Source organism: Salmo salar, chromosome 14 (genome assembly GCF_965601325.2).
Source record: "Salmo salar chromosome 14, fSalSal1, whole genome shotgun sequence".
Classification (NCBI taxonomy): domain Eukaryota; kingdom Metazoa; phylum Chordata; class Actinopteri; order Salmoniformes; family Salmonidae; genus Salmo; species Salmo salar.
The window spans coordinates 23,775,986-23,801,136 of record NC_138304.1 but is presented as its reverse complement, the minus strand read 5'-3'; the positions used below and the strand labels follow the sequence as shown (position 1 = coordinate 23,801,136).

Genomic DNA, 25,151 nt, shown 5'->3' with positions numbered 1-25,151 from the left:
TGGTAGTGTAGTTACAGCTGAGTGTTACCAGTCCTCCTTCAAGGGCAGTAACATGTCCACTCTGCTGGTCAACAGCCTCTTCACCTCTGCAATCTGAAAAAGATGTTAACATAGTTTCTTAAATAATAATTAATGAATAATTGTGTAATAACTTGTTAGCTCAAATTCAGACAAAGATATTAGGAAGGACAAGCATTATACTGTACCAAAACAGCATGCAGCCAGGATAAGTAAAGTATTCCCGAGCCAATGTGCCATTATGATATATGTATAGGAAGAATAGACTGTTATAGAATTTATGTTCCATCCACTGTAGCTGAGAAGTCTCATAATTGTGGAGCTCGGATTTAAGGGAGGAGCTTACGGTATATTCAATTATTTTGTTGAGGTTGATCAGGGGTTATAAGTTGACATATTTAATTATTTTAAGATGCTCATACCATAGATCATTTAGCTATTTGATTTAGAATTTTAGGACCCCTTTAGGTATAAAAAATATATAACAAATTTGACATACATAATTATTTTAAGATGCTCATACCAGGGATCATTTAGCTATTTTTAATTTGGAATTGTAGGACCCTTTAGGTATAACAAATATATAGGAAAATGATTTGATAAAATACAGAATTTGGCCTTTACTACCAATTCCCATAGAAACACACTTAATAACACATTCATGAATGGCAAAAAATGACATTAAAAAAATAAAATCTTAAGGAATAAGGTTTTTAAGTGTCTGTCAGATATCTAAGAGACATAAGAAAGCTCAGGAAATATTTACAGGACCAGTCAAAAGTTTGGACATACCTACTCACTGGTACTGTATGTAAAATATGTTTTACACATATTTAACTCCTTAAATTTTCCATCTTGTTTGTGAGAATTCCCCCTGTAAACAGTTGGGTCACATTCGTTTGTGGCCCAAATAGAGGAGAGACCAGAGGAGAGATCACCATCATATCCGTGAGAGTCTCATCTTTCCAAAGAGTGGTCATATTAGTTTTCTAGGTCAAACCGTTCAGACACTACAGATATTTTTTTGAGAAGGCCGATTTTCGGGATGTCTCGTGGTCTGACAAACACCGCTGGAGCTCGGCCACCTTCCACCGCAGATGCAGAAGACCACCATAGGCTGATGTGGTGGAATGAGACGCAGCCCATGCAACAAAACAGATAACTCTCTCAAAGGAAAAGAAGCAAACTATGAGACTCCACTGACACCTATTGACTCTCACTAGTAACTTAGCCTTGAAAATAGAAGCAATGTCAAGGTTTCACCTTGTTGAGCAGAATGTTGAACACTAGATGGAACTATTGTATCATTATTATACATAGAAAAACTTTGTCACTGGACAGTTATTCATAACTGTTGCGGGCAGTCCAGAGCAGGAGCACAGACAAAGAAGATATGTCATATAACTGATCAGGAGGCAGAGAGAACATCTCATTGGTTGGGGCTGAAGAGTGAGAAGCAGTGGACAAGCCACCTGGCTAACTTGGGCCTGATCAACCTATCCTTCAGAAGGTGTAGTGGGCAGCACATGTAGACGATATATGTTTATGTCATGAATCCCGCTTCCTGAGTCTGTTTTCTGCCTGAGTTGCCTGTTTTCTGTCTTGGAGTCTGTTTCCTGAGGTTCCTGAACGCACCCGGTCTGGTTGCCGGGCGACGAAGCTAGGCGGGAGATCTCTCGATTACCCGCACCTGCATCTCATCAGCTATCTGCACACCTGGTCCTGATCATCACCTCTCCACTTCATAAGTTCTGACCTGACATCCATTCCCTACCGGATTGTTAGCAATGAACAGGATGTTGTGTCAGCGTATCAGCCTCAAGTTTACTACAGTTAGTTTTGTTGTTCTGTACTATTTGCTTGCCGTGTACTCACCTCCGTTTACTCTGTCTACAGTCATTCTCCCGGAACATTCACCCCACCCCTGCCTGGTCGTCGGTGGCTTCTGTGACATCATTGGATCTGCCTATTCACTCTCACCAACTCACCTCCGCTGCCCGCTCCGTCTCCTGGATTATTCTGCTTTCACATTTGAGTCTGTAAATAAATACTCACCTTCGTTCAGCTCACCTTGTCCTGGTCTGCTTCTGGGTTCTGCTTTAGAGAATCGTGACAGAATGATCCGGCCAAGAATGAACCCAGCGGACCTGGACTCCGTTCGCCATGCCATTACCCATCAGGAGAAGATGTTGGGACAACACAGCACGGCGCTACAGGAGATAGCGCTTTCGGTTCGGAACTTTTCTGCTAGTCTGATGAGTATCCAGGCTCAGCTCAATTTGCCGGTGGATCATCCACCACCTGCTTCACCCCTCTCACCTGTCGCTTGTGGAGTTGTTTCCTTCCGTGAGCCCAAGGTTCCGACGCCAGATAAGTACGAAGGGGATTTGGGAAGATGCTGTTCGTTTCTTATGCAGTGTGGATTAGTGTTTGATCTGCAGCCCCACTCTTACGCCACAGACAAGGCTAGGATAGCTTTTGTTATTGAACTGCTGCGTGGAAGAGCTCTGGAGTGGGCTTCAGCCGTATGGGAACGACAGGACACCTGCATGGCATCATACCAGGAGTTCACGGCAGAGATGAGGAAGCTTTTTGACCATCCTGTCCGAGGTAAGGACGCAGCTAAGCGTTTGTTCTCTCTTCGCCAAGGAGCTCGCAGTGTGGCAGACTTTGTTATCGAATTCAGGACATTGGCTGTGGAGAGTGGGTGGAATGAGGTGTCACTACAAGCGGTTTTTTATCAGGGGTTGTCGGAGCAACTCAAGGATGAGCTGATCTCCTATCCTGAGCCTAGTGACCTGGACAGTCTGGTAGCATTATCTATTCGGGTGAATAACAGAGTCCGAGAGAGAAGGAGGGAGAAGCAATGGGGCACGTCCAATCAATCAGCTACTCGGTTACCATTCGGGTCAGGAAGTGGACCAGAACGAGTCGATCATTATTCACCACACGGGATTAGTGGAGGGGTCCTGCCTCCAGATCCTGAAACCATGCAAGTGGGGCGGCACAGGTTAACCAAGGAGGAGCGCCAACGTAGACGTGAGACCAACAGCTGCCTCTACTGTGGTAGCTTGGGACATTACATCTCCGCTTGTCCCCAGTGCCCGTTAACCTCTTACATCTAGATGTGCCGCTAGCGGAACGCCTCGCCAATATCCAATGATAGAGCATGGCGCGAATTACAAACACCTCAGAAATACAAAAACTTCAATTTTTCAAACATATGACTATTTTACACCATTTGAAATTCAAGACTCTCCTTTATCTAACCACATTGTCCAATTTCAAAAAGGCTTTACAACGAAAGCAAAACATTAGATTATGTCAGGAGAGTACCCAGCCAGAAATAATCACACACCCATTTTTCAAGCTAGCATATAATGTCACAAAAACCAAAACCACAGCTAAATGCAGCACTAACCTTTGATGATCTTCATCAGATGACACTCCTAGGACATTATGTTATACAATACATGCATGTTTTGTTCAATCAAGTTCATATTTATATCAAATACCAGCTTTTTACATTAGCATGTGACGTTCAGAACTAGGATACCCACCGAAAACTTCTGGTGAATTTACTAAATTACTCACGATAAACGTTCACAAAAAACATAACAATTATTTAAAGAATTATAGATACAGAACTCCTTTATGGAGGTGCGCAAGGACACATGCTCGGCATGTACATCATGGCCATGTACATCATGGCTGAGAAATGCCTGTTCTTTCAGCAGGCCGTCTCCTTCCTAGGGTATCGCATTTCCACATCAGGGGTGGAGATGGAGAGTGACCGCATTGCAGCCGTGCGTAATTGGCCGACTCCCACTACAGTAAAGGAGGTGCAGCGATTTTTGGGTTTGCCACTTACTACCGGAGATTTACCCGGGGTTTTGGCCAGGTGGCTGCTCCCATTACCTCACTGCTGAAGGGGGGTCCTGTACGTCTGCAGTGGTCGGTTGAGGTGGACAGGGCTTTTGGGCACCTAAGAGCTCTGTTTACCTCGGCCCCCGTGCTGGCCCATCCGGATCCCTCTTTGGCGTTCATAGTGGAGGTGGACGCGTCCGCGGCTGGGATAGGAGCCGTGTTCTCTCAGCGCTCGGGCACGCCACCGAAGCTCTGCCCTTGTGCTTTTTTCTCGAAGAAGCTCAGCCCGGCGGAGCGGAACTATGATGTGGGGGACAGGGAGCTGTTGGCTGTTGTTAAGGCTTTGAAGATGTGGAGACATTGGCTTGAGGGGGCTAAACACCCTTTCCTCATCTGGACTGACCACCGCAACCTGGAGTACATCCGGGCAGCTAGGAGACTGAATCCTCGTCAGGCAAGGTGGGCCATGTTCTTTACCCGTTTTGTGTTTACCCTGTCCTACAGACCAGGGTCCCAGAATGTGAAGGCAGACGCACTGTCCCGGCTGTATGACACAGAGGAGCGGCCCATGGATCAGACTCCCATTCTCCCGGCTTCCTGCCTGGTAGCGCCGGTCGTGTGGGAGCTGGATGCGGACATTGAGCAGGCGTTGCGTACAGAGTCCGCTCCACTCCAGTGTCCCGTCGGGCGTCAGTACGTTCCGTCTGCTGTCCATGACCAGTTGATCTATTGGGCCCACACATCACCCTCCTCTGGTCATCCGGAGATCGGTCAGACGGTGTGCTGTCTGACTGGGAAGTACTGGTGGTCCACCTTTGCTCGAGACGTGATAGTTTATGTTTCCTCCTGCTCGGTGTGCGCCCAGTGTAAGGCTCATAGACACCTGCCCAGAGGTAAGCTACATCCCGTACCCGTTCCACAACGGCCTTGGTCACATCTGTCGGTGGATTTTCTAACGGATCTTCCTCCCTCACAAGGAAACACCATGATCCTGGTCGCTGTGGATTGTTTCTCTAAGTCCTGTTGTCTCCTCCCTCTGCCCGGTCTCCCTACGGCCCTACAAACTGCGGAGGACCTGTTTACACACGGCTTCCGGCACTATGGGGTGACTGAGGATATAGTGTCTGATCGAGGTCCCCAGTTCATTTCAAGAGTCTGGAGGGCGTTCATGGAACATCTGGGGTCTCGATCAGCCTCACCTCAGGTTTCCACCCCGAGAGTAATGGGCAGGTGGAAAGAGTGAACCAGGATGTGGGCAGGTTTCTGCGGTCCTATTGCCAGGACCGGCCGGGGGAGTGGGCGGCGTTCGTACCCTGGGCAGAGATGGCGCAGAACTCACTCCGCCACTCTCCACTAACCTTTCCCCCTTTCAGTGTGTATTGGGGTACCAGCCGGTTCTGGCACCATGGCATCAGAGTCAGACCGAGGTTCCTGCAGTGAACGATTGGTTCAGGCGCGCGGAGGAGACATGGGAAGCCGCCCATGGTCACCTCCAGCAGGCCGCGCTGCGCCAAAAGACCAGCGCGGACCGTCACCGCAGTGAGGCCCCGGTGTTTGCACCGGGGGACAGGGTCTGGCTCTCGACCCGAAACCTGTCCCTCCGCCTGCCCTGCCGGAAGCTGGGCCCGCAGTTTGTGGGGCCATTTAAAGTCCTGAGGAGAGTGAACAAGGTATATTACAGGTTACAGCTTCCCTCCGATTACAATATTAACCCCACGTTCCATGTGTCTTTCCTTAGGCCGGTGGTGGCTGGTCCGCTCCAGGAGTCTGAGGTGCGGGAGGTTCCTCCGCCCCCTATGGACATCGAGGGGGCCCCGGCGTACTCCGTCCGTTCCATCCAGGATTCGAGGCGTCGGGCGAGGGGTCTTCAGTACCACATGGAGTGGGAGGGGTACGGTCCATAGGAGAGGTGCTGGGTTCCGGTGGCGGATGTGTTTGACCTTGAACTGCTGCGGGAGTTCCACCGTTGCCGGCCGGATCGCCCTGCGCCTCGCCCTCCGGGTCGTCCCCGAGCCCGGTGTCGGCGCACCGTTGGAGCCGCGCGTCGGGGGGGTACTGTCACGACTTCCGCTGAAGTCGGCTCCTCTCCTTGTTCGGGTGGCGTTCGGCGGTCGCCGTCACCGGCACCGGCTTTCTAGCCATCGCCGCTCCATTTTTCATATATCCATTTGTTTTGTCTTGTTCCCTGCACACCTGGTTTTCATTCCCCAATCACACTACATGTATTTATTCCTCTGTTCCCTCTCATGTCTTTGTGTGAGATTGTTTCGTGTTATGTGTCATGTTTGACGCGCTATTTCTGGTGTGCGTTAATTACGTGTTTTATTTCACGAGGTATATTTATTTGCTAGTACATATTATTGTGACTGTTTGCGCGTTTGCACTTTGGCATATAGGCTGGAGGTTTTCGACGCAGTGGCGTCCGTTTGTTGGTTTCTCCTGCCTAAATTAAGTGTGCTCCTGTTCACAACTCTCTGCTCTCCTGCACCTGACTCCGCTCCCAGTACGCACACCATTGACAGTAACAGGGCTTCCCTCTAAACAGTAATCTCTTTCTTGAGTGGAGTGAGGTCATCACATCTGACACCTGCATAGAGAATGGTTTTAATACACATACATTTAATTGTTGAATAAAATATATTGAACTTGAATTGAATTCATATTGACAATCATGGCAATGCAGTGTATTGAATTGTATTGTTTTGTCATGTATTGTATTGTATTGTATCCCCTACCCATACATATAGTCAGGAACAACACTGAATCCAACAACACCATATTAGATTAACAGAGACAAACTGACAGAAAGATCTCAGCAGTCTCTGAATGTTTCCTCCTGTTTTAGGTTTCTATACTGTTGTTCAGCTCCTCCTCTACCATAAGTCCCTCACCTTAACATACAGTAGATATGTTACATATGTATGTCATACATGATGTCTGTTTCCTCCCATGGTTCTTGACAGGTTTTTGTAGTGTCGCTGTGGTCTTCATGGCACTTCAGCAGAGGAGATCTTCAGATCCAGATGTTTGGTCTCTGTATCAATATAACAGACTACCAGGCGGCCAATTCTCTTGGAAGTCTGTATTCATCATCCATAGAAGGAATATTGTCATTTTCCCAGCACTGGTTTGATGATACCAGTAGAATCTATTTCCAATTGTAGAAGTTGAGGAGTAGTTGTAGGACACGATGACAGTGGTTCCCTCCAAGCCATGCACTTCATTTCTTAAAGGAGCGATATCATTCTCTAAACTGTCATCTGTATAAATAAAGGGTAGTTGTAATGCATACGTTAATGAAAAGAAAATGAAACTTAAAATATATCATTTTTTAATGCATCATTATCAGGAAAGTGGCACTTACCTACACATGTGCAGAGCAGCAGCACTGCATACAGAAACATAATCTTGGCTATCTCTGAATATTTACTCGTCTCTTGCCTAGATGCAGCTCCTCCCCTTCTCATTGGTTTCTTTCCATGGCACTTGACATGTTTTTGTACAGTATTTCTGGGTTTCCTGTCACTGTGGGCGTCAGGGCACAGTAGTACAGAGCAGAGTCTGTCACTACAGCATAGGAGATCTTCAGATCCACACGTTTTTCCACTTTGTCAATGGAAACTGTCAGACGAGGAGGTGGGGGAGTAGCTTTAAATATAGACCCCTCTGGTGTGATGTACAGGAGGAATTCTGGTTTGGACCTGGGATATTGGCGGTACCACTGGAGATTGTAGACATTGCCATCATATTTGCAGGAGAGATTGACATTCCTTTCTTCCTGAACAAGCTCTTCAGTAGTAGCAGGGTTTATTGAAAAACCAAAACTGTTTCCTGCAGAAAATGTAACAGTAAAAATTATAGTTGTAACTGACGTGTAACACATTTTCTGTAACTGTTATAAATGTAACATATATGATATTATTGTACTACAATACATTTTATGGATGAAAATATGTTCTTCATTCACTGTCAAATAATCTTCAAAGATGAAAGCAAGGATTTCAATCATATAGTAACTCACCTAAAAAAGCTGAAAAGAGAACACATGAGAAGAGCAACATCTGGCTAGACCTTTGAGTAACACACAGACAGACAGACAGCACTTCAGCACTAAGAGACGTAACTAACTAGCTACTTCCTGAATAATAACTTCCCATAAGATCTTTGATTATACAGCCCCTCCTCTTGACACCAAAGTGAAATGTTTTCTGCTACGGCTTTCTTTCTACAGTATACTGTATGTTGTCAGGTTTTCTGTTTCTGGGTTTCCTGTCACTGTGGATTGCAAGGCACAGTAGTACAGAGCAGAGTCTGTCACTTCAGCAGAGGAGATCTCCAGATCAATACGGGTCTTATCTTCATTCAGTTTAACAGACAGTCAAGGATGGGTCAATTCATTATGTGTCTTAAACCCTCCTTCAGTGATGAGGAGCAGGAATTCTGGTTCTGATCTGGGGTATTGTTGGTACCACAGTAAAGTATCAGTACTGTAGGAGCCAGTGTAGTTGCAGGACAGAGTAACACCATAACCCTCAAAAACATACTCTTCAGTTGTGGCTGATATTATTTCCTCCTCATAACTGCTACCTGAAATAAATAATGTTCAACCTGTTTTGAATAAATTCTATTGCAATTCATGCACCATAAATGCTTTATCGACCTACATGTCTTCAATCCAAAACGGCAATGCAAAACCTATTCACTTACCAATGACTATTGAAAAAAGCTAAAGTGCATAAAACATGTTTATGGCAACTAATGCGCTGTAAAGTAAAAATGTATCACTATCCTCCCCTCAAACATCCTATAGACTACATACTGTACTGTCAAAGTACTCATTGACTTTGAAGCTCCACCTCTCTACACTAAAGTAGTCAGGTATTTGAGTTCAACTGTCTTTCTGGGTTGGATTGCTGCTAAATGTCATCATGATTTTGCTGTTGTTCTGAATAGAAAAATTTTAGCTCATGACTGCCCTCTATTGGTAATGTCTCAAAATGTATACTCTTCACAAAAAACAATGGAGAAGAATAAGACTAGTACTGCCCATAATCCTCTAAGGAAGCAAAACAACACAACAAATGTTATTCATTCTGTATTTATTCAGACTTGTATCTTTGATCATGTTATATCACAACAGGAACATGCAGACAATATGAAGTATTATTTCCTGAATAGTATTTATATTAAATAACAGTTAGTTCTTCTATTTCAATGGATGTCGTGATGCAGGGAAAAATATACAGTACCATTCAAAAGTTTGGACACACCTACTCATTCAAGGGTTTTCCTTTAGTTTTACTATTTTCTACATTGTAGAATAATTGTGAAGACATCAACACTATGAAATAACACATATGGAATCATGTAGTAACCCAAAAAGTATTAAACAAATCAAAATATATTTGATCTTTTAGATTCTTCAAAGTAGCCACCCTTTGTCTTGATGACAGCTTTGCACTCTTGGCATTCTCTCAACCAGCTTCATGATGAATGCTTTTCCAACTGTCTTGAAGGAGTTCCCACATATGCTGATCACTTGTTGGCTGCTTTTCCTTCACTCTGCGGTCCAACTCATCCTAAATCATCTTAATTGGGTTGAGGTCGGGTGATTGTGAAGGCCAGGTCATCTGATACAGCACTCCATCACTCTCCTTCTTGGTCAAATAGCCTTTACACTGCCTGGAGGTGTGATGGATGATTTTCTCTTGCAGAATGCTGTGGTTGCCATACTGGTTAAGTGTGCCTTGAATTCTAAATAAATCACACAGTGTCACCAGCAAAGCACCATCACACCTCCTCCTCCATGCTTCATGGTGTGAACCACACATGCAGAGATCATCCATTAACCTACTCTGCGTCTCACAAAGACACGCCTGTTGGAACCAAAAATGGACTCTTCAGACCTAAGGACAGATTTACACCGGTCTAATGTCCATTGCTCGTGTTTCTTGGCCCGAGCAAGTCCCTTCTTATTGGTGTCTTTTAGTAGTAGTTTCTTTGCAGCAATTCGACCATTAGGCCTGATTCATGTTGTCTCCTCTGAACAGTTGATGTTGAGATGTGTCTGTTACTTGAACTCTCTGAAGCATTTATTTGGGCTGCAATCTCAGGTGCTCTCAGGTGCAGTTAATGCTAATGAACAGACGTCAACAAAAAAGGACATGTCATCACTTTTCAACCTCATTTGTCCTCTTGCAGCTCCCCAACGTCAACATATGTGAAAACATCATGGTTTATAGCAAAAAATGAGTGTTTTTAATGAAACTGACGTTACAATAATGTTCATCATATGATTTTAAACATGAGCAGGCAAAGTTACCCCCAATACCAACTCATCACCCTAAACAGACACTCTGTGCTTGTGGAGAACTGAGAAGATTTGACAGTTGTTATCAATCTAATAATAACTACACCTTGCCTCCTTAGGTGGTAGTTGAACCATATTGTGTATACCAATCAAATCCTCTCAGATCTTCATAAGTGAATGACGTGCCCAAAGTAAACTGCCTGTTGCTCACGCACTGTACCCAGGATATGCATATAATTGGTACCATTGGAAAGAAAACACTTTGATGTTTGTAGAAATGTTAAAATAATGTAGGAGAATATAACACAATAGATATGGTAGGAGAAAATCCAAAGAAAAACAAACCGTAATTTTTTTTTTGAGACCATGTTCTTACAATGGAAAGTATAAGGGCATTACTGGAAGAGATTACTGGAAATTAGCTCCCATGATGCAATTCCTATGGCTTCCAAAGGGTGTCAGCAGTCTATGTTCAAGGTGTCAGGCTTGTAACTTCAACAACGAAGAAGTAATGTGATCCCAGCAATCAATTCTGTAAAGATAATGCAGTTAATGCAGGTTTGGTTTGGTTTATTTGGATCCCTATTATCTACTGCACATGCAGCAGCTATTCTTCCTGGGGTCCACATAAAGAGTACAAATACATGACAAAGTACAGAACAATAATAGACAAGAACGACATAATATATTACATTAAATTAAACAAAGTAAAGAAAAGTACAAAATAAAAATGTTATATATATAGGAAAGACACCAGAAGACAAAACAAATATTTGCTTTCTACAAACTTCATATATACAGTACATCTTCATATTCTGATATACAGTTAAATTAGATCTTTAGAAAGAGGAGAGGCACTGTGATACAATATGTTGTTGTTTTTACTTGCTTTTTGCCTGAGTAACCTCTAGTGGCAGAGCATTCCACGATGACATGGCTCGGCACTATACATAATTAAGAAACACATTCAATCTTTTTATGGTTTGGGAACCGTGAAGAAACCCATAGTGGTGTTTCTGGTGGGGTATGTATGTCTGCTTGAAGTGTATTCAAATAGATTATACAAGGGGTTAGGCATTTTCAACCCACACATTTTTCTTTAAAAAACTAGAAGATAAGTAGTCAATTTCTCCTCAACCATGAAAGACTATCATGCATGTTGTTGTGGCAGAATTGGGGTGAGATGACCCGAACTTGGACCCTGATGACCCCGCAGACTTAAGAAAAAGAGGTCATGAACATTATTGTTTTTTCCCCGGGTCAAACACTTTCTTACAATTAGCTAGTAATGTCTCTGTACTACAGAATATATCAGCTTGTTGGGTTTGTGGATTGTTATCAGACAGTGCTGAGACTATGCCATTACTAGCTATACCCCTCGGTGCTTATGAAATATTGATGTGGACAAAAGCAAGTAACCTTACAGACCGAGAGCTTCATTGGGTGGATGATGAGGTGTTTTATATGAGAAGATTTTATATTAATAATCCCACCCCCCTGCCCAAGCTACCCATCACCCTGGCCTACTGTGCCCCAGGTTATTTGTGTTATATAGCAAATGGAACAGGTCTCCAGTTAGGGAAAAATCATTGTAAGTATAATCTTTCTGTCATCAATAATCTTACACTATCCTTACTATTGAGAAATGGAACATTCCACCCTGACATTTCATTGGGAATATTATAGATTAAAAAATATCAGTGTGAATGCTAAACATACTTCCTCAGTAAATGGAACTGTGTATGTGTGTGGGGGAAAAGCCTACCGTTATCTGCCCACAAACTGGCCAGGATCATGTTATGCTGCTTACGTTGTTCCTGCTGTGCGCTTTAACCCAGTACCCCCAAATCACCCTTTCTCCCACTTGTAAAGGAGGACCATTGTAGCTGGCCCTGCAAAACTTTTGTTCTCTCCATTAATCCCTAATATGGCTTGACAGTTGCACTTGTTTCCATTAGAGAACTAACAAATGAAGTAGGAAACAGGGTAATGCTACTGCTATTGAAGAATGAACTTCTGAACTTGTGGCTATGCATACTATGGTCTTACAAAATAGATTGGCTTTGGATATTCTCCTAGGGGTGTCAAAGGGAGGCCCCTGTGCGGTTGTGGGTCAAGAATGCTGTACATATATTTAAGACTCCTCTATTGATGTTGCTGAGTCAGTTGCCATTATCAGACAGGTGGTTGCTACTGTCGCAAAACGAGATAATGACTGGGATTTGGATCTCCTAGCCAAGCCTGGTGAACATTGGAACTCTCGACTTGCAATGTCTCCTGGTACTGGTTGGAGTCCTTTTGCTATCGTTCTGTCTGTTCTCATCCCTGACGACCTTGGTGAGGAGATCGTGTGAACCAGCAGTATTTCCTCCCCACCTGAGGGTCATGACCATGGAAGTGATCTTAAAGGACCTGATGGATCTCGCCACTGTTTATTGGGGATGCAAATTGCCCTATTGGAGACGATAGTGCCTACCAGTGGTGGATCCTCAGAGGAGGAAGGGGAGGACCATCCTCAGTGAATTTCATAAAATGTAAATAGCGAAACATTTATCCTTTTTAGATAAAACTCTACGAAATATATTCACCTCACCAAATAATTGATTAAAACAAACTGTTTTGCATTGAAGGTCTACAGTTGCCTCAACAGCACTCTGTAGGGTGGCACCGTGGTGTATCCGGAGGACAGCTAGCTTCTCTACTCCTTTGGGTTCATTGACGTCAATACAAAACCTAGTATTGACGTCAATGTACTTTTCCACCAGCTTCCATAGACTTACACAGTAATTATTATTTCCAGAGGATGTCCTCCAACGTATCAGAGCTCTTGCAGCATGAACTGACATGTTGTCCACCCAATCAAAGGATCAGAGAATGAATCTAGTACTGAAAGCATAAGCAACAGCTAGCTAGCACTGCCGTGCATAAAAGGAGGTGAGTAGTTATCGCAAAGAGAGCGAAAGACAATAGTTGAAGAATTTTTAACAAATTAATTTCTTCAAAAATGAAGGGGAAGCAAGATAGAAGGAGAGTTCCCTTTCACTTAGCTAGCAAATGCAGCTAGCTAGTTTAGCCTACCCAAACACCCGGCTCAAATACAGGGATCCTATGTTAGCTAGCTGGCTATGACTATCCAACACTGGAACTCTACCAAGTCTAGGTAAGCTTTTGGTTTTACAAATTTATCATCACCGGGGCCTGCCGGTGTAACTGCTAAACCGCTTACTGACTGTACACTTGTAGCTGTATTTATATGTACCACAGGAGAACCAAGAAATGAAGAGCGACACCACGTCTGTCTTTTTGCCTTTTTTGTCAATCTGCAATATTATTATGAAAAGACAGGACAGGAACACATCAGTTTTCAATACACCATCTGACATTTTGTTCTATACAGGAGCATGAAGAAAGGTAAAACACCTGTCTCACATCCCCAATACATTGTTAGGTGCTTTCAGTGTTGACAGTATTAAAATACAACAACTCATGTACAAAAACACTAATACAAACAAGCTACAACGTGAAATCGCCTTTATCCCATTCAGACCTTAGAGGGCTAAAACTACATCTCCCGTAATGCAACGCTAGCATCAGTTGGCAGCTCAGCTAAACGTTTGCATCACAGAAAGGCATGCTAGTTAGCAACAGCATTAATTTTTAGCACTCTGTAAACTATATCAATACCAATACAACTCTGAAAGTTACATGTTTCAATAGTTTCACACTCCCTTATAACAATATCTACAGCATTAACCTTGGGATGTTTTATTTACTTCACGTTATAGACTTCTACCAAGGAGTAACCTGCAACACATACCTTTCTCTCTCTCTGTGTTTTCTTGGACTGAGGAGAACGGGAGCTACGGGTAGTACCAGGGTGTTAGGTGACGTAAGCACCCAGATGAAATAAAATACATTTAATGAAATAAAACCCGAAGATGTTAATATCATTCAGCTACTGTAGCTGCCTAATTAACGTCAACAGGCAGCACTAGTAGCCGAACAATGAAAAATAGACACCAAAAGTAAAGTTCCTGGCGATCATAGCGATCTGACTCCCCCCACATGTCTGAACTTGGAATATTCCTGTTTGTGGGTTTGGGCCACTGACCCTTAACCTGGTTGTTCTGTTCTGCGTTGTGTACTATTCTAATAATTTGAAGTTTGATGGAATAACCATTTCAACTCTCCTACACACTATACTGCATGATTGTAGCGAGTTTGCTAACGTGTTAATTCTATAAGCTATGTTAACTATGACATTAGTTTAGCTAATATGGTGACAACGATGTAGGCAGTGTGTAGCAGTAGGCGTTTATGATATATTTTTGCTTGGAAAGGTTTTTTCGATTGGTCACTGACAGCTCAAATCAAATCAAATTTATTTATATATTTATCACCTTCTTACATCAGCTGATATCTCAATGTGCTGTACAGAAACCCAGCCTAAAACCCCAAACAGCAAGCAATGCAGGTGTAGAAGCACGGTGGCTAGGAAAAACTCCCTAGAAAGGCCAAAACCTAGGAAAAAACCTAGAGAGGAACCAGGCTATGAGGGGTGGTCAGTCCTCTTCTGGCTGTGCCGGGTGGAGATTATAACAGCACATGGCCAAGATGTTCAAATGTTCATAAATGACCAGCATGGTCAAATAATAATAATCATAGTAGTTGTCGAGGGTGCAACAAGTCAGTAACACAAGAGTAAGTGTCAGTTGGCTTTTTCATAGCCGATCTTTGAGAGTATCTCTACTGCACCTTCTGTCTCCAGAGAGTTGAAAACAGCAGGTCTGGGACAGGTAGCACGTCTGGTGAACATGTCAGGGTTCCAGCAGGTCTGGGACAGCAGGTCTGAGACAGGTAGCACGTGCGGTGAACAGGTCAGGGTTCCATAGCTGCAGGCAGAACAGTTGGAACTGGAGCAGCAGCACGGCCAGGTGAACTGGGGACAGCAAGGAGTCATCAAGCCAGGTAGTCCTGAGTCATGGTCCTAGGGCTCAGGTCCTCCGAGAGAGAGAAAGAAAGAGAGAAAGAGAGAATTAGAGAGAGCATATTTAAATTCACACAGGACACCGGGAAAGACAAGAGAAATACTCCAGATGTGACAGACTGACCCTAGCCCCCCGACACATAAACAGCTGATGTGTTATGCAATGAAGTCAGGGTCAGGACAGGCAAAGGTCAAAAACCAGGAGGACGAGAAAGGAGCGGCTGGGAACCGATAGGCAGATGACAGGACAAATGCTGGTAAGCTTCAACAAACAAGACAAACTGGCAACAAACACAGAGAACACAGGTATAAATGCATAGGGGATAATTGGGAAGATGGGTGACACCTGAAAGGGGATGGAGACAAGGACAGGTGAAACAGATCAGGGCGCAACAGTAAATAAGAATTTGTTCTTAACTGACTTGCCTAGTTAACGAGAGTCTTGTCTTTAAAATGGTGTAAAATAGTCATATGTTTGAGAAATTGAAGTCATAGCATTTATGAGGTATTTGTATTTCGCACCACGCGATTCCACTGGCTGTTGACTAGGGTCAAACGTCCCACCTTGCCCAGGGAGGTTAAAGATACACTTCTCCTTGATGTAACCACATTGTCCGATTTCAAAAAGGCTTTACAGCGAAAGCAAAACATTAGATTATGTTAGGAGAGTATATAGACAAAAATAATCACACAGCCATTTTCCAAGCAAGGACATGTGTCAATAAAACCCAAAACACAGCAAAATGAAGCACTAACCTTTGACGATCTTCATCAGATGACACTCCTAGGACATTATGTTACACAATACATGTATGTTTTGTTCGATAAAGTTCATATTTATATCCAAAAACAGCATTTTACATTGGCGCCTGATGTTCACAAAATGTTTTTCCCACCAAAAACTTCTGGTGAATTTACATAAACATTGACAAAATACATAACAATTATTTTAAGAATTATAGATAGACTACTTCTTTATGCAACCGCTGTTTCAGATTTTAAAATAGCTTTACGGAGAAAGCACATTTTTCAATATTCTGAGTACATAGCTCGCCATCACGGCGAGCTATTCAGACACCCGCCAAGTTTGGGGCAACCTAAACTCAGAATTAGTATTAGAAATATTATATTACCTTTGCTGATCTTCGTCAGAATGCACTCCCAGGACTGCTACTTCCACAAGAAATGTTGTTTTTTGTTCGAAATAATCAATTTCTATGTCCAAATACCTCCGATTTGTTCGTGCGTTCATGTCACTATCCAAAGGCATAACGCGCGAGCGCAGTTCGAGACACAAAAGTCAAAATGTTCCATTACCGTACTTAGAAGCATGTCAAACGCTGTTTAAAATCAATCTTTATGGTATTTTTAAGGTAGAAATGCGATAATATTCAAACCGGACAATAGCGTATTCATTCAGGGAGAAAAAGAAGGAACAGCGTGCTCGTGTGACCGCACATATCCAATCCCTTTGTTGCCAGGCAGGCCACACAGTAACTGAGCTCCTATAATCTGCCCATTGACAGGAGAATGCTCAAGCACAGGGCCTCTGAGCACAGTAGTACAGAGCACTTTCTGTCTGGGGCTCCCATGTGGTCTAAGGCACTGTATCTCAGTGCTAGAGGCATCATTACAAACCCTGGTTCGATTCCAGGCTGTATAACAACTGGCCGTGATTGAGAGTCTCGTAGGGCGGTGCACAATTGTTCCCGGTGTCGTTAGGGTTTGTCTGGGGTGGCCGTCATTTTAAAGAAGAAATTGTTCTTAGCTGACATACTAAGTTAAATAAAAATGTACGTATGTCTCCAAAACTGCAGTGCAAAAGCTATGCACTTACCAATGAACCTTGAAAAAAGCAGAATTGCATTAAACATCTTCAGGGGGTCTGAATGGCTGGCTTCATGCGCTGTCAGGTAAGAGTGTATCACTATACTCTCCTCAAATATCTTGTAGACTACATACTGTACTGTCAAATCACTCATTGACTTTGAAGCTCCACCTCTCTACACTAAAGGTGGTTGGGTATTTGAGTTCAACTGTCTTTCTGGGTTGGATTGCTGCTAAATGTCATCTTCATGATTTTGAAGTAGTTCTGAATAGAGATGTGTTAGCTCATTACTGCCCTCTATTGGTATTGTTTCAAAATGTCTTAAAAAACGACTCACAACACAAAGGACTGTAGACACGCACCCACGTGCACACACACTGTTTTTGTAAGGGGGCTGTATATCCTGTTGTCACAGTGGGCCTCAGAGCACAGTAGTACACAGCTGAGTCAGACAGCTGTAACCTCTGGATCGTCAATGGGACTGATTGTGTCTTGGCATTTAGACTTGCATTGAATCTCTCCTTGAACCCTCCAGCATTGTCTCCAGATCCAAAAGAAAAACGGGTCAGCATATGTTTAGGGAAGTCATTTTCTTCTTGTTTGTACCAAAATAGATATGCATTATTATTATTAGCACTGGTGTTATATTGACAACTCAGTGTTACCAGTCCTCCTTCTGTAGCAATCACACCTCCTGGTTGCTGTTGAACATGGTCTCCTGTACACTCTGGAAGACAAAAAAGTATAAAGTGAGTGATAATGAAAGTTGAAATTACATAGATGATGATTATAAAAACCAATGAGAGAAAGGTTCCATCATACCGAAGCAGAATACATCAAGAACCAGCCAGATGATCAGACAGAGTACCATGGTTATACAGAACACACTGAGAGTGACTGTGAGTTACAGTAAGAGGTAGAGATCCTCTCTCTCTCTTCCATGTCCATCTCAGCCTGTATATCACCATCAACTGACAGACATGAAGGAGGAGCCTGTTCAGAGAGATAAGATTGCATAGAAATGTATGAGTCAATATTACCTTGTCAATATTACATTAGCACTCTCTGCATTACAATAGACAAAGTGTAAAGCCTTCACGTCTAGCTCACATGATACTGAAAGAAGCCTAAAGGAATTTACAATAACTTAAATGTTCCATGAAGTGAGTACGATTCATATTATTTTTTTATATAGTTTAAAAACATACAGATGTTCTATTATAATTAATGTACAAACACTCATGTAGCTTACAGAGTATCTAATGCAGGTCTACTACCGTACATAAAGTATATTAAAATACATTTTGTGCTTTGGTCCCAACTTTTCAGGGGTACTGAATATTTCTATGGACACATGTGAAACCTATACTTTTTGTAAGGAGGCTGTGTATCCTGCTGTCACAGTGGGCCTCAGAGCACAGTAGTACACAGCAGAGTCAGACAGTCGCACCCTCTGGATCGACATGGGGAATGATTTTGCTGTGACATTCAGACGGGCATGAAATCTCCCCTTGAACTCATTAACAGTTTCCTTAACTCCAAACGTATCCTTTCTCTGCATCAACACGGGGTTGCCATTTGGCGGTTGTTTGTACCAAAAGAGATATGGCGATAGATCAGTTGTATCAAATGTACAACTGAGTTTTGTTGGTTGTCCTTCTACGACCATTACATCTTCTGTTGGCTGTCTTACATTCTCTTCTGCTCTGCACCCTGAAAAGAAAGATACATATATCTTCACAACATTTAATAATAATGTATATACATCAAATGAACAAATGCACAGAAAGAGACAGATGAACAGAGTGATGTTATACCAAAGCAGCATGCAGCCAGAACATGCAGGATCAGCCAATTTCTCATGACTAGTCAGTCAGTTTGAAGTGGAGCAGAACAATGCTGATCTCTCTTTCACAGAGCTTTGACACCCTCTGTCCTACTGTTGATGTTTCATATTGTTCTGTATAACATGCAGTAGTAGACCATGGGGAGGTGTCTGTCTGTATGGCATCCTCTGATTCAGGGGTGTGTGTGCTTTGTTAGGTTGCCCCCTTTAGGTGGACTTTTATACTACACCACAGGTAAGTGTGAATTGTGAATAGAACCAACTACAAACAATAACATTGTTGCACTTTGTCATATTCCCAAGTGCTTTTCCAACCAATATCAACATGTCTAAGTGGAATTGAAAACCACTGACTGAAGAGTGAAGAATATGGCACCTTTAATACAGTAGAAACTGAGGTGCTTGGTACCAGTAAAGTCATATTACTGCTGCTTGTATCATAATACATATCATCACTTTATCTAGCTATGACAATCGGTTTGTATTGCTAGTACTCTACAAATGTCGTACAAATGTGTGCAACCGCGACATTCAAACGAGGCTGCAATGAAAACTAATGGGACTGTAGCGACTGTGTTAACATCAAAATCTGGGGTGTGAACTACGTTTCTATTCAAGCGTTGATTGACATGGTAATGTCTCTTTAGTATTGGAGAAAAGTTGAAAAAAACTGACCCCTCCGACGCTGTACGTTACATCGTGACGTGTCATGGTGTAACGTACAGCACGCATAAAGCAACTAATTCTGTCTTACAGCCTATTTCCACCAGGTATAGCATTTCTCTCACCGTTTAAAAACAAGAAAGGGACAGGGACAGGGTAAGGGGGGATACCTAGTCATTTTTTGCATCATCACCGCAAGCTATTGTAACCGATGTGAAATGGCTAGTTAGTTAGCGGTGGTGCGCGCTAATAGCGTTTCAATCAGTGACGTCACTCGCTCTGAGACTTGAAGTAGGGTTTCCCCTTGCGTTGCAAGGGCCGTGGCTTTTGTGGCGCGATGGGTAACGATGCTTCGGTGGGTGTCAGATGTTGATGTGTGCAAGGGTCCCTGGTTCGAGCCCGGGTTGGGGCGAAGAGAGGGACAGAACCTGCACTGTTACATTGATGCTGTTGACCCGGATCATTGGTTGCTGCGGAAAAGGAGGAGGTCAAAGGGGGGTGAGAGTAACCGATGTGAAATGGCTAGTTAGTTAGCGGTGGTGGGCGCTAATAGCGTTTCAATCAGTGACGTCACTCGCTCTGAGACTTGAAGTAGGGTTTCCCATTGCATTGCAAGGGCCGTGGCTTTTGTGGCGCGATGGGTAACGATGCTTCGTGGGGTGTCAGTTGTTGATGTGTGCAAGGGTCCCTGGTTCGAGCCCAGGTTGGGGCGAAGAGAGGGACGGAACCTACACTGTTACACTATCATGACTCTCAAAAGCCACTATTTACTTCTGAAGATCACTTTAGCACTGCCCTGAAAACCAGATTCAAATTCGACACAAACATTCAAATAGGTACGTAATGACACGTTATATAAACTCTTTATAGTGTTTTATTTACATTTTAGAGGCGATAAGGTGATAAGTTGGACAGATCGAGTGAAAAAAGCCGTTTCCCCACACGACATCTCTCCTTCTCACTATCACGCAATAGGTTTCGCTTCCCCACCCGCCATTTAAAAAACAAAACAAACGGGGGTCATTGCCTTCTTGAATCATGCAGAGATGGGCATCATGAAGGTCTCGTCATTGATTTTGTTGGAAAGGGGATAAATTGTGCTTTACAATGGTATTGATATGACAGTTGATCTGGAAGTATTACGTTTTTGGGGTGCTAAAATAAGGTCAACTGTACAGACCAGCGCGATGTACAAAAGTGAGTTAGTTTACGGTACATGTCTAAACAAAAGAACCCAAGTGTCACGACTTCCGCCGAAGTCGGTCCCTCTCCTTGTTCGGGCGACGTTCGGCGGTCGACATCACCGGCCTTCTAGCCATCACCGATCCACTTTTCATTTTCCGTTTGTTTTGTCTTTGTTTTACACACCTGGTTTCAATTCCCCAATTACATGTTCATTATTTAACCCTCTGTTTTCCCCATGGTTTTTGTGCGTGACTGTTTTATGTATGTTCGGTCAGTTATTGTGGGCTCAGTATTACGACATGTTATTGGAATATTTGAATAAAGTTACTTGTGTTACTCATCTCTGCTGTCCTGCGCCTGACTCCTCTGCACCAGCTACACCCAGACCACTACACCAAGTCAAAGCTTACTGTTAGCTAGCGAGCTGATGTTAGATGGCTGGCTCGCTAGCTAACATTATGTTTACGATCTGTGTGTAATAATGTTCTCACAATGCCATTTCACATTGCTAGTTATAGCCTAATGTTACCTATTTGGTTAACTTTAGCTAGCTATGACAATCGGTTTGTATTGCTAGTACTCTATGGATTAGGATTACGGTTCATTGTTTAGCTAGCATGTCTAAACAAAAGATATCACTTCAGAACTAGCATACTCACCGCAAACTTCCGGTGAATTTACTAAATTTCTCACGATAAACATTGACAAAAAACATAACAATTATTAAAAAAATTATAGATACAGAACTCTTTATAGATTTTCGGTGAAAGCACATTTTGCAATATTCTGAGTACATGGCCCGGCCATCATGGCTAGCTAATTTGACACCCACCAAGTTTGGCCCTCACCAAACTCAGATTTACTATAAGAAAAATTGGATTACCTTTGCTGTTCCTGGTCAGAATGCACTCCCAGGACTTCTACTTCAACAACAAATGTTGTTTTGGTTCCAAATAATCTATAGGTATATCCAAATAGCTCCGTTTTGTTCATGCGTTCATGTCAGTATCCGAAGGGTGACGCGCGGGCGCATCTCGTGACAAAAAAATTCAAAATATTCCATTACTGTACCTCGAAGCATGTCAAACGCTGTTTAAAATCAATTTTTATGCTATTTTTCTCGTAAAATAGCGATAATATTCCAACCGGGTGACGTTATTTTCATTCACAGACTGAAAGAAAAACATGGAGTGATCTCGTGCACGTGCACTCCATTGTCATTGTTCCCTGCCTGACCGCTCACAAAAACTCCTGCTTTTTTTCGCCCAGAGACTGCAGAGACGTCATTCCGCTTTCTGGCGCCTTCTGAGAGCCAATGGAAGCCTTAGAAAATGTCACGTTACAGCAGAGATGCTGTATTTTTGATAGAAATGCCCTAGAAGGAGAACAAATTGTCAGACAGGGCACTTCCTGTATGGAATCTTCTCAGATTTTGGCCTGCCATATGAGTTCTGTTATACTCACAGACACCATTCAAACATTTTTAGAAACTTTAGAGTGTTTTCTATCCAAATCCACTAATAATATGCATATCCTACGTTCTCGGCCTGAGTAGCATGCAGTTTAATGTGGGCATGCTTTTCATCCAAAATTCCGAATGCTGCCCCCTACCCTAGTGAGGTTAAACTGTTGTATCATTAGTATACATATAGTTGAAGTCGGAAGTTTACATACACCTTAGCCAAATACATTTCAACTCAGTTTTTCACAATTCCTGACATTTAATCCTAGTAAAAATTCCCTGTCTTAGGTCTTTGTCCCCATGTGCAGTTGCAAACCGTAGTCTGGCTTTTTTATGGCGGTTTTGGAGCAGTGGATTCTTCCTTGCTGAGCGGCCTTTCTGGTTATGTCGATATAGGACTCGTTTTACTGTGGATATAGATACTTTTGTACCTGTTTCCTCCAGCATCTTCACAAGGTCCTTTGCTGTTGTTCTGGGATTGAGTTGCACTTTTTGTACCAAAGTATGTTAATCTCTAGGAGACAGAACGCGTCTCCTTCCTGAGCGGTATGACGGCTGCGTGGTCCCGTGGTGTTTATATTTGCATACTATTGTTTGTACAGATGAACGTGGTACCTTCAGGCATTTGGAAATTGCTGCCAAGGATGAACCAGACTTGTGGAGGTCTACAATTATTTTCTGAGGTCTTGGCTGATTTCTTTTGATTTTCCATGATGTCAAGCAAAGAGGCACTGAGTTTGAAGGTTGGCCTTGAAATACATCCACAGGTACACCTCCAACTGAAAAATAAGGGAAAGCCGCACACTAAGAGCTCAGATGCAAAAATGTAATAACCAACGTTTCGACAGCAAAGCTGTCTTCATCAGGGTATCATCACAAATACTGCGAGATGAGTCATTTATATAGTGTCAGAAGACACACAGGTGTTTGTAATCATGGCCAAGTGTGGCCTAATATCATTGGTTAACTCAAATATTTAAAAAAATGGCACACAAAGAACATACAAAAAGACAAACAAATGGATAGCATACGATCATAGCATTTGTAGTCTAAAATGTATCTAACAAACAATTACAATGGCAAAATCACAATAATCACAAGAATGGCTTCAGATCAAAGTCTATGTTGAGACTGAAGGGAGCAAGGGTCTTTAAATTAAAGATCCAGGCAGCCTCTCATTTTAACAATAAATTATCAAGGTCACCCCCTCTCCTCGGGAGGGTGACATGTTCAATGCCAATATAAGGCAGAGACGAAATCGAATGGTTTGCTTCCAAAAAGTGGGCCGCAACTGGGTAAGTTGAGTTTTTGCACCTAATGGTGCTACGATGCTCTGAGATACGTACTTTTAATTCATGCTTTTGTTTTACCCACACCTCCAACTGACTCAAATGATGTCAATTAGGCTATCAGAAGCTAAAGCCATGACATCATTTTCTGGAATTTTCCAAGCTATTTCAAGGCACAGTCAACTTAGTGTATGTAAACTTCTGACCCACTGGAATTGTGATACAGTGAATTATAAGTGAAATAATCTGTCTGTAGACAATTGTTGGAAAATGTATTTGTATCACGCACAAAGTAGAAGTCCTAACCGACTTCCCAAAACTATAGTTTGTTAACAAGACATTTGTGGAGTGGTTGAAAAACGAGTTTTAATGACTCCAACCTAAGCGTATGTAAACTTCCAACTTCAACTGAAGAAAAACCTTCTCACTGGACTTCATAACTGTGGAGGACAGTCTATAGGAGGAGCACAGACAAAGAAGATCTGTCATAAAACTGGAGGCAGAGAGAACATCTCAGTGGTTGTGGCTGAAGAGTGAGAAGCAGTGGACGAGCCACCTGGCTAACTTGGGCCTGATTAATCCATCCTTCAGGAGGTGTAGTGGGTAGCACATGTAGGATAAGAAGGTACCTCACCTGAAGATAAGCCAGGAGCTGCAGAAACAGCTGTTTGTGGGTAAATATAAAGAAAACCTTTTTCCTCTACTTTCACTTTGCTGACTGCATTTAAATGTTGAGGAACTTCTGAGAATAACAGTCTATAGGAGGAGCACAGACAAAGAAGATCTGTCATAAAACTGGAGGCAGAGAGAACATCTCAGTGGTTGTGGCTGAAGAGTGAGAAGCAGTGGACGAGCCACCTGGCTAACTTGGGCCTGATTAATCCATCCTTCAGGAGGTGTAGTGGGTAGCACATGTAGGATAAGAAGGTACCTCACCTGAAGATAAGCCAGGAGCTGCAGAAACAGCTGTTTGTGGGTAAATATAAAGAAAACCTTTTTCCTCTACTTTCACTTTGCTGACTGCATTTAAATGTTGAGGAACTTCTGAGAATAAAGACACAAAATCCTCACATGAATAATTAATTATTATACATGCACAAACTTTAATTACTTTTTATATCTAGTGATCCAGACCAAAAAAGCAGTTTGTTTGGTCCATTACCAGTCAGTTGGCTTCAGCTATGCGCCTCTAAAGAGTGCAGTACCTGGTTTTACCACCAGAGGACCAAACCACTGAGCAAGTCCATGTTGAGAGCAATGATGTCATATAATCCATGCATATTGTATGTATATGATGTGGTTAAGAGTCCTGACTGTAGCAGAATACAAATATACATCAAACTGGAAGGAATTTTCCTGTCACTGTGGGCCTCACAGTACAGAAGTACAGAACCGAGTCTGTGACTACAGCAGAGGAGATCTATAGATCCAAACGGTTTATATCTTCATTCAGTTATTTGAGTGGTCAGAGGATCTGCTTTTCTTATCATCTCTGAACCTACTGTAAGATGTACAGGAGTAACTCTTTCCTTTGTGCTGTGTCTTGGTGATACCAATAGACTTCATCTCTACCAGTAGCTGTCCTGTAGTAGTTGTAAGACAGGGTAACAGGGGTTCCCTCTAAACAGTACTCTTTCTTGAGTGGAGTGAGGTCCTCACAACTAACACCTGCATAGAGAATGGTTTTAAAACACAT

General features: G+C 42.8%; 1 protein-coding gene across 1 annotated transcript; it reads right to left on the bottom strand.

Annotated features, from left to right (window-relative positions):
* Positions 1 to 126: 126 nt before the first annotated feature.
* On the bottom strand, positions 127 to 25,151 carry LOC145860318 (uncharacterized). Its single transcript, XM_082960681.1, has 5 exons — positions 25,028 to 25,151; positions 8,122 to 8,241; positions 7,907 to 7,915; positions 7,250 to 7,716; positions 127 to 7,145 (listed from the first exon to the last, which is right to left on the bottom strand). Exons 1-4 carry the CDS (start codon positions 25,149 to 25,151, stop codon positions 7,349 to 7,351), a joined length of 621 nt encoding a protein of 206 aa, XP_082816807.1. The 3' UTR covers positions 127 to 7,145; positions 7,250 to 7,348.

What these genes read in the sequence shown, in the direction of transcription:
- LOC145860318 (XM_082960681.1), bottom strand. Translation starts at nt 25,151, where the DNA reads ATGTGTTTTAAAACCATTCTCTATGCAGGTGTTAGTTGTGAGGACCTC. An exon ending in CTACTACAGGACAGCTACTG is followed by an intron (nt 8,242 to 25,027) that starts GTAGAGATGAAG and finishes AACTGAATGAAG; the next exon opens with ATAAGACCCGTATTGATCTG.